Below are 14,384 nucleotides of genomic sequence, written 5' to 3'. Positions count from 1 at the left end.
AACATCTGACAGTTCAGCGCAGACCAACAACCCAGTTCATATTTTGGTGTGAAAGGAAATCCAGAGTTTTTTTTGAAAAGGACCAATAAACCATTGTCTTTCATATGTTTATAGGACCTAATCAAAAAAAACTCGAGAAATGAACTGCTCTCTGCGGAAAAGCAACAGCTCCCGTGTCTTCTCGGTCGTCGAGTTTATGTAGAAACCGCTGGTGGAACCTTTGGTCCGATCCGGATTCCGGTGTCGCCGTGTCGCGAGTGTCGTCGAATAAACAAGTCGCGTGTGCCGTCGTCGTCTGGAGGTCGCCGTCGTCGTCGCGGAGGCAAAAATTTCCCGTCGTCATCGTCGCGAGAGGGGCAGGCCTTATCGAAGGCAGCAGCCAGCACCAACTTGTCTGCGTAATAACACAGAAGGAGATTGGTCTACGGTCTACGGCTAGCCAAGGTTGTAACTTTGTGGTGGAATTGGGCTGCGAATGCGATCCGTGGAGTTGGCCTGGAGGTGCCGACCGGAGTGCAGATTTGGGATATTTGGGCCGACCTTCGGTGTGAGCTAGATTGCGCGGCCAAGGGCCTAAGCCTAGTGAGTTGAGCTAAGTGTAGGAGAGCGCTCTCGTGAATTGATTCGGAAGCAACTTTGGAAAAGGGCATACGCCAGAAGCTATCCCTCTCCAGCTAAAAGTGTTTTGGTGCGTAAAAGTGTGTGCTATTTGTGGAAACTAATCAACTAATCCCCCAAAGAAGTGTGTGGAGTGAGAGCAGGAAATTTCAACAAGGATTTCGTAATACAAGAAACACCGTGAAGACTAAGTTCGTACGCGCGCGAGTGTGTGTGTTCAAAGTAGATTCAACAATCTCAACAAAAAGATTCGTTCCAAGAAGCTGCTGCATTGGGATTACCGCTCGATCGAGATCAACTCTAAGCCGAATCGCGAGGATTAATCCTGAACTCCAGCAAAAATGACGAGAGCTGCACCAGCGAAACCTAAACCAGAAAAAGAGAAACGAAGGTGAGTTGTTCGCAGACTACACTCGGCTCGCGTCGCTGTGTTTGTGATGTCCATGTGGCGTGGAGGTACCAACCAGCCAGCCCCATTTGGATGTGTGTTGTTGGAAATTATTGTTCTCGAACTGCTCTGGCTGGCTGGCTGGCAAAGCAAGTTGGCCAGGACAATTAATGCTTGTTGTTGGGGTGGTGCGGTGGTCAGCTGGGTTGAGTTGTTTTGCTGCTACTTCACATTCGTGTTGCTGTTTGGAGGGTATTGCTTCTTCTCGGCTCTCAAAGATGCGTTTCCGAAGTTGACGATGCGTTTATGTAACGACGATGTTTATGCCGTGCTGGTCGCGAATGATTAGCTCGTGATGGGGTGATAAGTTTGTGGGAATGATTTTGTATTGTACTTCCTATGGGTATGTTGACCTTGTTTCCTTACTTACTTTACTTTTACTGCTCGTACAACCTCCGGGTCATGAGCTGTCTCCAGATGCGCTGCCACTGAACTCGGTCTTGGGCTGCTACTCTCCAATTCCGACTCGGAACTCCCACACTTCTCAGATCTTCCTCCACTTGGTCTAACCACCTCGCACGTTGCGCCCCCCTCCGCCGCGTTCCAACCGGCTCCGAATTGAACACCAACTTCACCGGATTGATAGTCTGGTTCGGTTGGCGCGCATCCAGCGCGTCCGGCATTCTTGCGACGTGTCCGGCCCACCGGATTCGGCCAGCCTTGGCGACCTTCCGAATACTTGGCTTGCCGTAGAGTTGCACCAGCTCGTGGTTCATCCTTCTCCTCCATACAGTGTTCACACGCACGCCGCCAAAGATCGTCCTAAGCACTCGCCGTTCGAAAACTTCAAGCGCTTGCAGGTCCTCCTCGAGCATCGTCCACGTCTCGTGCCCGTAGAGGACGACGGGTCTTATCAGCGTTTCGTACATGGTACACTTTGTACGCCGGGAAAGGTGACCAGACCGTAAGGTCTTGTGGAGTCCGTAGTAGGCACGACTACCGGTGATGATGCGCCTCCGAATTTCTCTGCTGCAGTTGTTGTCCGACGTAACCAACGATCCGAGGTACACAAACTCCTCCACGACCTCGAACTCGTCGCCGTCGATCGTCACGCTCGGTCCTATGCGAGCCCTAAGGGACTCGGTTCCTCCTGCCAGCAGATATTTCGTCTTCGCCACATTCACCTTCAATCCAACCTTTTCTGCTTCCCGCTTCAATTCGGTGTACCTCCTGGCCACCTCCTCGAACGTCCTGCCGACAATGTCCATGTCGTCGGCGTAGCAGATGAACTGGTTGGACCGGTTGATGATCGTGCCCCGCATGTTGAAGCCCGCCCGCCTCATAACACCTTCAAGCCCAATGTTGAAACAGAGGCCGGAGATACCGTCGCCTTGTCGCAGTCCCTTGCGCGATTCGATCGGGTCGGACATCGCTCCCGAAATCTTCACGCTGCACCGTGCCCCGTCCATCGTTGATTTCACCAGTCTGATCAGCTTCCCGGGAAAGCCGTTCTCGTACATGATCTTCCATAGCTCTTCGCGATCGACCGAGTCGTACGCGGCTTTGAAATCGATGAACAGGTGGTGCGTCGGGATCTGGTACTCGCGACATTTTTGGAGGATTTGGCGTAGCAAAAAGATTTGGTCCGTCGTCGATTTCCCCTCCACGAAACCGGCTTGGTACGTCCCAACGAAATCCTTTGCTCGCTCCGACAGACGACAGAAGATGACCTGAGACAGCACATTCCAACTTGTCCCCCTTCTTGTAGATCGGGCATATTACTCCCTCTTTCCACTCCTCCGGTAGCTTTTCTGTGTCCCAGACCTTGACTATCAGCCGGTGTAGACAGGCCGCCAGCTTGTCCGGGCCCATCCCTTGTTTCCTGTAATATTTTTTGAATTGGGTACTAAAGCCCTATATCAATTTTTATCTACAACGGTAAAAAACACGATCAAAACCCATTTCTGATCACTTTTTTTCATTGCACCCTTAGGCCGTTGCAAATATTTTTTGAAGTTTATGTCCCTCGACTCTGACCAAAGTCGAGGGGGGGGGGCAAAATAATAAAAAAAAGTATAAAAATTTAAATTACAAGCCATGGTTTCAACATTTTAATGAAAAAAAAAAAAAAATGCATTATACACCTGTCCAGTTGTTTTGCCATCATTAGTTTCCAATATTTCTAAGTATTCACGAAAAAAATATTTTTTGCGAAAAATAAAATTTTTGCGGTGCTGTACATTGGAATTTCATAATAGTTCAAAACATTTTTAAACAAACTCAAACATGCTAAATATGATTATCAATGCAGAAAAATGCATTTTAGTTTGTTTTCAGTTGATTAGACTTCTATTTTCATGGAAATTTTGAAGTTTTTTGGAAAAATATTTTTTTTGCCCCCTGATTTTTCAGACCAATTTTGAAGGGGGGGCGACATAAACTTCGATAAATATTTGCAACGGCCTTAATGCAAAAAAAATGACAAGACAACATTTTTTGATGGATCAACTATGGTCCCCTTGGAACGAGCTGTCAAGTAGGAGCTTTTCTGTCAAGAAGGACCGCGAGGTTAATTTTTCAAAAGTGATTTAAAAATCCATTTTAAACTCTTTGTGGTCGTACAAAGGGTCATTGTACGCAGAAAAATAAGCTTTATCGCTGTGAACAATAATATCAGCAATCTAAGCTTCATTTTAGGACCCAATTCTCTAAAACAAAATGAAGTGTTTTATTTACTTGTGTTTGGGTAAACTAAAACGATCTAAGCTTTATAACTACTTTAACCTCTTGAAAGCTATTAAAAAAAACAGAAATTCTGTAAAAACGGAAAAAGTGGGAAAGTTAAAAATCGAAATCTATAGTACTTTTTTGAAAAGGTCCTATAAGCTATTGTCTTTCATATGATTATAGGACCTATTCAAAAAAAAAAAAAAAAAAACTCTTGAAATCTGAACCACCCTGTTAAAGCTGTTCGGTGGCTAAGTTACTATAGTCTCAAAATTATTTAAAGTTAAATAAGTCAAAAAATTTTAATAATACCAAAACACCCGTTAAACATTATTTATCCGTCCATAAAAGTCCGAATTGCGAATTGCATTACAAGAAAGCAAAATACTGCCTAAAATAGTAGTTTATGCAACAAGTTGCAAAAAGAGTATTTTTCAGCACGAGTCGTACATTTATCCAACGAGGTTCACCGAGTTGGATAAATACGAAGAGTGCTGAAAAAAATCAAGTTTTGCAACGAGTTCCATACAACATTTTTTGCAATTCCGAAAAACACTCATTGAGTGAAGTATTAAGTCAAATTTTCATGTATTTTGTCAATAAATCGTTTAAATCAAAAAAAAATGTTGAAAAGTGTTACTTTTCGAAACAAGTGCTGAAAAGTTCAAGTTTTCAGCACCCATTTCTGTGCTGAAAAGTAGAACTTTCCAGCATTTATTTTGAAAAGTGTTGCTATTCGATTCTGTAAATTTTAGCATCCCCGATCTGTATTCCACTCATTGAAGCGGCCAGGCCTACTGCGTTGCAATAACCGCAGAGAGGATTCACGGAACGGATCACATTCCACAGAATCTACAGGGTAGGAAGGATGCGGGGACATACCGCACCAAACGCTTCCCATCAGTTATGATGTTGTGTGGTATGGGAGAATGGTAGGATTAAGGAAAGGAATTGGAAAGGGATATGGAATACACTCAACCCCGGTGGTTGGTCACTTTTTCGTTTGACACTTTTTTAGTTTGTACCCCGTTGGTTGGTCAAAGTCAAACTAAAAAGTGACGAACTGTCACATTTTACACGGCGCTCACGCACACTATCAAAACAAACGTTTTATAGTGTGTGTGAACTCCGTGTAAAAGGGGTGTCAAACTAAAAAGTGACCCCGTTCGTTTGACAACAGTTGGTGTCAAACCATCGGGGTTTGAGTGTATATTAGGGTGCCCAGAATATGGGACTTTTTTTTCAAAACCTCGCTCCACAAGCTGAATATTGTTCCATGACCTATTTTAGGACTCTGGACCAAATATGAGCAAAATCGGTCATCATTTACCCATTGATACTCGGAGGTGAAGTTTGTATGGGAAATATCGAAAAAATGTATGGAAAACCCTAGTTTCTTACGGTTTGGTCTGCACGGTGCGCTACTTTCATCCAAATATTCTCAAAAGTGAGATTCTTATTGAAAATTTAATGCTCTACAACTTTGTAGAACATACCAAAGCTGTAAAACTCGATCCTGAAAAATTATTAGCGATTTAAAAAAGTCATTTTTGTATGAAAAACATTTTTTTCACCAACTTTAGGCTCGGGTATCAATGGGTTAATCTCATCCAATTTCGCTCAAAATTTACACAGATGCTTAAAATAACCCAAAAAATCGTTTTCCGCTTGTGGAGCAGGGGGTCATTTTTTCTGGGCACCCTAGTGTATATATATATTTTGTTATGGCCGAGGAAAATCTTTTGCATTTCTAAACAACATTCCACGTGATTTGTGGAATGCTTCTTCATTTAATTTGGTAAACAATTGAATAATTTCATTAAAAGTAATTAGTGTGAAATAAAATTGTTTGCATACACATTTTATTCCTGGGAGTTCAACGTTGTTGTTTCCAAAAAAACTAAATTTCTCACTTTTATTCAACCCATCTCCAAGATCATGAATTTTGCCTCTGGCGAGTCGATAAATCACAATTAATGCAGTTTTCCTTGCGAATCACACCCGTCCTTTTGAATAAAATGCATCGAACGCATAATAGGGTGGCACATTTGAAAAAAAACGATATAGAAGTGCTTTCACTGAATTAGTTTTTTTTAAATATAATCGTATCAAATAGTATTTTTGGCGATGCCTTGGCTGAAATTATATCAGTTTTTAAATTTTGAAAACGATTATTTTTGTATGACAAAATCAAGTTTGAGTACTAAAGAGTAAATGTAAACCAATTTGGTTCTTTGTGGCACTTACGCTTATCATAAGGTGAAAATTCCAGTTCCCTAAAGTCCTATAGTCACCCTAATTCATAAATTAAGGTAGCACACCGGCGAGATTCCTCTCGGATACGCGGTTGGCCTTAAATCGTCCGACCCATAAAGTCAATTTTATGATAAACGACCAACTTCACAATTAAATCAGAGGAGGAGAGAGTCCTTCGAATGGCGCCGCCTGCTGCTGCTGATTTCTGGGCGATCTTCAGGACGCCGTCGATCGTGTTCGAGGAGCAATTATTTCGCTGTTGTTATCATCATCGCGTTCCGACTGCGGTGAAACGGGAATGTAAGAGGAGTACCGGTTTTTGTATAGATCACTTTTATAATGACCTACATTATTCTCAACTTATCGCGTAACCACACGAACACACAGAGCAGATTGTGGACTTCTCAGAAGCTGACGCTGGCACGTGGAAAGCTGCAGCTTAGTGTTTCATAAGTGCTCAAATTTGTACACTCAAAGGTCTGCGAGAGATCGAAATTAGCAAGATATTTACTACATTTATTAATTTCAGTCTACACCCAAACCAAATTTTTCTGACATTTCGTGATAAACAAGCTATTGACATCCGTTGTCAGTTGTTTTGCAAAAATAAAAAAAAGGTCTTCCGGCAAATAATGACTTCCAACAAATTTCACAAAATCAGATCTGTTACGACCTACCAAACAACAGTTAATCAACTTTGCTGAACTGTGTTGGTGTCACCCCCGAAGTGGAGAGGCCACATCCGTCCACAAAACTGCAACCTTGGCAGGAATTCTGCACCGCGTAAAAATTGCAAACCGCGCGGTAGTTAAAATCTAAACTTGAAACTTGAACGGAACAGTTACGCGCTGGCGCGAAATTGGAAACAGGTTTGTCTACTCTGCGACGATCTGCTTGTTGCAGCTCATTCGTTGTCGTTTGGTAACAAGTGCACATCTAATGGCTACTAAATGGAGTGTACTAGCGCCATTATACTAGCTGGATTATGCACGTACTCCATGGTCTTAGAGGAGGTCGACTATTAAGAGTTTTTGAATCTTTAAATCGCCAAAAATTACGCACCTTGATCACGTTCGTAAACAAAGCCCCATCAATAAAATTTGAACCTCCTATTTAGTACAAATTAGTGCAAAACCACATCCTTTGGCGCTCACAGCTTTTGGTCAGCCAATTTGACTGCGTCATTCCGTGTGGTGGCCAATTGCATTCCCGGCACGAACTTCCTCCCGCGCGAGTTCGATTCTCGCGGCGCGGCGATTTGTCGACGATGGAAGTCTGAGGCAATATTGGACCGGAGAAAACGAAACTTCATAGCGATAAATTGCCCTGCGTTGTCAGCGCGGAATGGCGTAGATTGCAGCAGGAGATAATAGTTGCGAAGTCGGAATGGCGGAATTGTATAATATCTGTCTCAATTTGTCATTTTTGTGAGATAAATGTTTGACTGTTTTTGTATGTTTGTATTTTAGTATTTTAGTATTTTAGTATTTTAGTATTTTAGTATTTTAGTATTTTAGTATTTTAGTATTTTAGTATTTTAGTATTTTAGTATTTTAGTATTTTAGTATTTTAGTATTTTAGTATTTTAGTATTTTAGTATTTTAGTATTTTAGTATTTTAGTATTTTAGTATTTTAGTATTTTAGTATTTTAGTATTTTAGTATTTTAGTATTTTAGTATTTTAGTATTTTAGTATTTTAGTATTTTAGTATTTTAGTATTTTAGTATTTTAGTATTTTAGTATTTTAGTATTTTAGTATTTTAGTATTTTAGTATTTTAGTATTTTAGTATTTTAGTATTTTAGTATTTTAGTATGTTTTGTTATTTTTTTTTAATTCAAAATTCACGAGCAAGAAAAACCCTCTAATTAAAAAGCAAGCACACAATTAAACATAATAATGTTGCTTACATTGCAACGGCAAAACATCATATTTTTTGTCAACCCATCTCACGTTTCTGGCTCGCGTGCGCTGAGCCGACTTGAATTCTTCCACTGTCTCAGCACCAGACTCCTCGCGCGTTCGGCTTGTAATTTGACCCATCAAATCGGAAAACATCAACAAAGACAACGAAAGCTACTCCTACGACAGTAGCTACTACCACAACTTTACGTATAGTATGAACTTGAGTTTTCACACACAAAATAAAAATTTAACCATCGAAACAAAAGCAAAACCGAACACGACGATCGCACCAAAACACATTCAACATATTGAAAACGACGTCGCGACGGGCAGTTTCGACATCGAAGTTCGACGACGACGACGAGAGTTGACTGCTGATATGAATGAATATTGAAGTTTTGAATAGCTGCTGCTCTGGATTCGTTCGTCATTTTCGTTTTGTTCGGAAGTTCGGAGGTGGAACTGAACCATTATGCGTGTGGTGTCGAAAATGAGGGCCATTCACTTTTTTTCCTCTTGTTGATCATGGATCGTTTTCGCTTCCCGAACATTGGTTACAGCAGAATGCAGTTTTAAAGCAAGCTAGAAGTCGTGAACTATTTCGAGGTCGGCTTCGAAATAGTTCAACGTTTTTTGTCGACGTTGAGCTCAATATAACTTTAAAAATGATCTTACTTATTTGGGGTCGCTAAACGCAATTTTGCATAAAAAGGAGCGGCCGTGGCTGACTGGTTCCGGTGTTCGCTTTGTAAGCGAATGGTCCTGGGTTCGATTCCCATTTGCTCCCAACGAGAATGTATAGGAAATATAAATCTTGAAACTCTGAACATGAACGAAAAATCAAAGTCGCTCGAGTCGGGGTTCGATCCCCCGTCCTTTGGATTGGTAAACAAAAATGCTAACCACTAGGCCATCGCGACTTGGTGAGCTATGACTGGAATTAGGAATACTGTTACTACCAACTATATACGCGCTGGGTCCTTGTCCATTTGACAAGGGTTCGGATGTTCTAAATAACGTTTGAACCCGATTGGTGTAAACGTTCTTCAGGGCGGGGCTTGTCGATAAAAGCTGAGGTACCTCGCGCTTGGCTAGCCAGCGTAGAAATGGGTCACCGAAGCTCGGCAGAGCTAACACCTTCCAAATGCCTATGCGAGTTATTTGCATGTATATAATGTAGATCTGAAAAATACATGAAAACAACTCAATTTGTAAGAAGCGGCCGCGTGGTCCCGTTTGGTTGGTTGCACACACACACACACACACACGCTAAACGCAATTTTGCATAAAAAAACCTACTTTTGCCTTTCTCGTCTTATTGAGGAAAGGCTATAAAACAAGGTTGCTTAAAGTTTTTGGATGCCGGGCCAAATTTCATACTGAACTGAGCTTGCGGGCCAAAAATAAACAAATTAAATTACGTTATTTTCATTTAAAATACTGAAAAATATACCTTTCACTTAAAGTTTATAGAAATTTCTGTAATTTTTTTTAACATTTTCGTTATAAAAAAATAGAAGAAAATAGAAAATGACAGTTTTCCATCAGTTTTGTTGATTTGATTTTTAAAGCTATTTCAAGAAAGGTTTTCAATTGAATGTAACTTGTGTTGTCATTGATTTTTTTTTAGTTATTTTTTTCAATTTGGAAAATGGTGACATGAAATCTGAACAATTTATTGAAAGGCGTAATTTTATCTTTTAATTAGGCCGATGCAAATATTTAAAAAGTTTTTGTCCTCGGCCCTGGCCGAGGTCAAGGGGGCAAAAAATATAAAAATTTAAATAACAAGCCATAGTCTTCACATTTTAATGAAAAAGTGTTTTAAAATGCATTTTACACTAGTTCAGTTGTTTTGCAATCATTAGTTTTCAAAAATCTAAGATCTGACAAAAACAAAAATTGTATCGAAAAAAGATTTTGCATCGAAAATTTTCAAAAAATCTTAAGATTTTTTAATAAACCCAAACATGCTAAAAATGATTTTAAACGCAGGAGAATGTATTTTAATTTGATTTCAGCTGGTTGCACTTGAATTTTCATTGAAATTTTGAAGTTTATTGTAAAAATATTGTTTTTGCCCCCTGATTTTTCGGGCCAATTTTGAAGGGGGGGGGGGGGGTGGGGTGACAAAAACTTTTAAAAATATTTGTACCACTTAAGGCTGGTACAAATGAAATTATTTTCCAACAATTAGGTTGACGCAAATATAAAAAAAAGTTGTCTCTTGAATCTGGAGAGGGGAGAAAAAAAATTAAATTCCAAGCAAGAATGTCAACATTTGAACGCAAAAATAGTTAAAACCTGTATAATACACCTGCAATCATTATTTTCAAAAAATCTAAGATTCGACGAAAACTAACATTTTAGCAAAAACACACTTTTTGCGGATATGATCATCAAAAATTCGCTAAAATCAAAAATATTTTTTGAAAAAAAAAAAAACCCCGAGCATGCTCAAGGTGATTCTAAACGCAGATAAACGCATTTAAAATTGATTTCAGCTGACTGCACTTAATTTTCGATTAAAATTTGTAAATTTTGTCTGTCTGAATGAGCAGGTAGTAAATCAGATTCGTTATCCAACTGTCATGAGATCGAATCCCGAGGTGAAAGATTTCTTAGTGCACAGAAAGTCTGAGGCACAGTTCATGAAAAGGGTCATTATAACTTTTTAAATTAATATGTAATATATTTTTTTGCTTTTATCACAGTTTTCTAACTAAATCAATAATATTTAATGAAAATTTTGATACTTACTTAGTTAATTGAATTGAATTAAAAAGATTTTTGAACAATATATTCATGTCGTAACATGGGAAATATGGATAATTCATCGGATTTATATTAACAAAAAAAAAAAAAAAAGATGAACGTAAAACAGTTTGAAATAAATCTTCATTTTAAGAAGTATTAAATCTCTCTACATTTGATTAACGGGCCATTTTACATAATTATTCAAAATGGGTCCGCGGGCCACAAAAAATTACTTTGCGGGCCACGTTTGGCCCGCGGGCCATGCTTTGGTCACACGAAAAATGAATTCTTAATTTAACCTCCTAGACCCACCTTCACGTATACATATCGACTCAGGATCTGTCCAAAAATCTCTATTCAAAAAGGGCTTCAAAAAAGGTCTAATAATCTGGCAACCCTGCCTCAAGCTATGGCCACTGATATTTAAGTATTGTTTTGAAGTTGGATCTCACTTATGTGTACTTTGTTCACCATCCGACCGATCTTTGAACAGGTAACGAGTCCTTAAGATTGTTGATCTGGCAACCCTGTGTCAAGCTATGGCCAGTTAGGTGATATTTTAGTCTTTTTTTGCCAAACATTTGATGGAATGAGATTTTCGTGGCAAATGACTCTCAGATTCATTGATTATTTGTATACATTTTCATTGTTTAGAATAGTATATAAATATTATCACTCGAAAAAATATTAAAATAATTTTGTTTGCTCAATTTAAGTTTGGCCGCTCAAACTTTACTTAATTTCCACTAGATGTCTCCTTTCTGCGGTTTTACAACCAGCTGTCAATACGGCTTATCTCTGATAATGCCGTGGATTCCGGCTGAAGGATTCACTTCTTCATAGACTTGATACCTATTTTTGGTGGCCCCTCCGTCACGAAGATCTCTCCGACGGTATAGATAAGACACCTCAACGAGTTTATCACGGCGCGCTCTCTCTCACACTTTTGGAATGATAACACCACACTCGGGTTGTACAACATGAATTGGCCATTCAGCTGATTAGGACGGGAATCCTCCTGCCTCTGAAGGGTCGTTAATCATTCGCGGATATTCGGCTGTCCAAGGTGGACGTCTCTGCTTGTTCGTCGGTAATTCGGTTCGTGTCTTGTTTAAAGTCGCGCGCGCGTGGTGATGAAACTTCCTGTCCGAGGAAGCTGATAACGCGGTTGGGAAGAAACTTTGCTATCGTTCAAAATGATGCAGACTTGGAATGGTCCCGGTGAAATGTACGGGAATGATAGTGCTTCGTTTTACGGACCGCCCCAGAACGGGAGTTTCTACTATCCGGAGAAACAGTGCCAAAGTTACGGACAGTCGCAACAGTTTGGGACGGTTCCGCAACCGGGCTATCCGAATCTTCCGGTTGGTAACAACGGAGTAGTGCCCGCGTTTCAACAGCAGCAGCAACAGGCTTATCAACCGGTGGCGTATTCGGCGGCGGCGCCACAGGTGAATCATGCCTACCTGGAACAGCCTTATCCGCTGCCGAATGTGCCACCCTGTCAGGGACCTCCCGGTGGTCCGTGGAACTATGGATATTGTTACGGATTTTACGGAGAGGCACCCTGCCCGTACGTGGATGTGGTCGATATGGAGGATTTTATGTAAGTGAGGAAGTCGTTGATTGGTTCGACCTGGGTCCAATCAGAAGACCTGGATTAGCTTTGTTATTGGTTGGATGTTATCTCTAAAGATTGTGAAGGTCACGCATTTAAAGAGTTACTCAAAAGAAAGAATCTCCAGAATTTTTCATGTTTTTTCCTGTTTTATATATCAGACAGACACGTGATCATAATTTGGATAGGACATAACAAACCCCATTTATATCTGAAGCATTCTATTCTAAAGCTAAGAATCCGCATTGGTGCTGGCCTTGTGTTGTTTTCCCGACATCGACAGCGAAACATTTATTGCTGCAAATAGTAGCTAGTTTATCGTGTGTTTGCCTCAGGCAGTAATCAAGAGTGCGATAAAAACAAGAAGCATTTTTCAGTAGATACTACTCTTGTCGAGCTGAGGGAAAATTCAGAACAAGTTTTATAAGGCATGAACAAATTCGACATTCCGCTAATTAATCCACATGATGCAACAACATTTTCATAACATAAAGAACCACGCGACCACGCTGTATGTAAAATCTAAAATCACCTCCCCTCTGCCAATCCTTCAGCCCTTTCCCCTTAAACACAACCTGTTGATCATCGCATAGCGAAGCAAGTTGAATCTGGTCGGATCGTCACATGCTGTTCCGCCATCCACGCGGGCTTGGGGGTACAGCCGGCTAAATGTAATGAACTGAGAGTCGAAGCTGCAGCATGTGATTCATTTCGCTAGATTTTCCCGCCAAGTGCCAAACCACGTACCGTGTACACGAATTGGTGGTTTAAGGAAGGGTGGATATAGCTTTTTTGATATTCACTATTTTGTTGTTATTCTTTTATTAAACCTTATTAAATTATTTAATCACAGTAAAAGCGAAGTCCTCTCGAAATAGCGTTTACCGACTTTAAATGTATAAAATGTAAGATTGAAATATGAGTTCTGAGTTGGGCAAAAATGATTATTTCATAATGTTGTCCTGTCCTCTTTTTGGTTCCACCAGAACTTGATCATAATTATTTCGTAAACTTTTTATAAGCTTATCAAAATGTGTATATGATAAGGTCCTAATTCTACTAATAAATAATTAAAATTATTTCAAAGGGGCCATCCACAAACCACGAAGTTTTTTTTAATTTCAACTAACATTTCAAAAAGGCTCAATATCTAATATTGAACACTTTTGAAGTACTGGTCTTAATCCCAAAATTTTCCAAATATTTTTTTTTAGAAGGGATCAGAAAATTTCACCAATGTTTAATTCTGAATGTTTTTAAGACGAAGTTACGGGAAACTTTCTAAACCATCTGAAAAAAAAAAAATTAAGTTATTGTCACTCATGACCACCTGTGCCACCATTTAAAAATTCGAAAAATGTTTAGTTAATTTTACATTTTATGTTACCATATTTCGAATACGGGCTGTTTTTTTTTGCCGTACTTCTTTATGGTTCAAAAGTTTATGCTAAATCACATTAAAAAATCAAAAAATAAAAAAATACGGATTTTGAGAAACTGTTTTTTGTGTGAAAAATGTTAATTTGAAACCGGCATTTTTTCCGTGTACCTATTTTTTCTTAATTGTCCTCATCAATACCTACAACTTTGCCTAAAACGTAACAATTTTGTATGGATAGCTGCCAAAATTGTACAGAGACTTGTATGAGCAAACCGATGATGCAAAATATGTTTTGTCAAATAAAAAAAAAAAAAAAAAAAATGAAACCTTTTTTCGGTTTTCGTGAACTTGAAAGCGGTGGAGGTTATGAGAAAGTTGAAGTCTTTTTGAAAATTTAATTTTGTTTCTAAATATGATTTGTTTCTTAGGTAAATCTAAAAAAAAATCTGTATTAGATCTTGCACCAACTCTAGCAGATTTGCCTATTTTAATCCTCTAAAACAACTCAAACAATTTCGAAAATTTGATTAAATAGTATTTTTTCCGTGTACCTACCTTTTTTTATAAATTTGGTGACCCAAACCACAAATTTCAAAATATGCTGCAATGTTTGCATTAAAAATTTCACTAAACAAATAATTTTGTTTTACCATTACCATGAGGTAAATACTTATTTTGGCAAATTTTGGTTGGAGGATAACTATAATAATTTTGAATAAAGTTTTTTTTAATGC

At 39.3% G+C, this 14,384-nt stretch overlaps 1 protein-coding gene across 1 annotated transcript in view; it reads left to right on the top strand.

The window, feature by feature from the left end:
- Positions 1 to 737: 737 nt before the first annotated feature.
- LOC6035230 (protein similar) overlaps positions 738 to 14,384 on the top strand; it is a 186,812-nt gene continuing 173,165 nt past the window's right edge. The window contains exon 1 of the mRNA XM_038248399.1: positions 738 to 1,009. Coding sequence (XP_038104327.1) covers positions 960 to 1,009 — 50 coding nt within the window. The 5' untranslated portion in view covers positions 738 to 959. The remainder of the gene's footprint in view (positions 1,010 to 14,384) is intronic.

The sequence above is a fragment of the Culex quinquefasciatus genome, chromosome 1 (genome assembly GCF_015732765.1).
Source record: "Culex quinquefasciatus strain JHB chromosome 1, VPISU_Cqui_1.0_pri_paternal, whole genome shotgun sequence".
Taxonomy (NCBI): Eukaryota; Metazoa; Arthropoda; class Insecta; order Diptera; family Culicidae; genus Culex; species Culex quinquefasciatus.
Note: the sequence above shows the minus strand (reverse complement) of the source record. Positions and strands in the feature narration are given on the sequence as shown.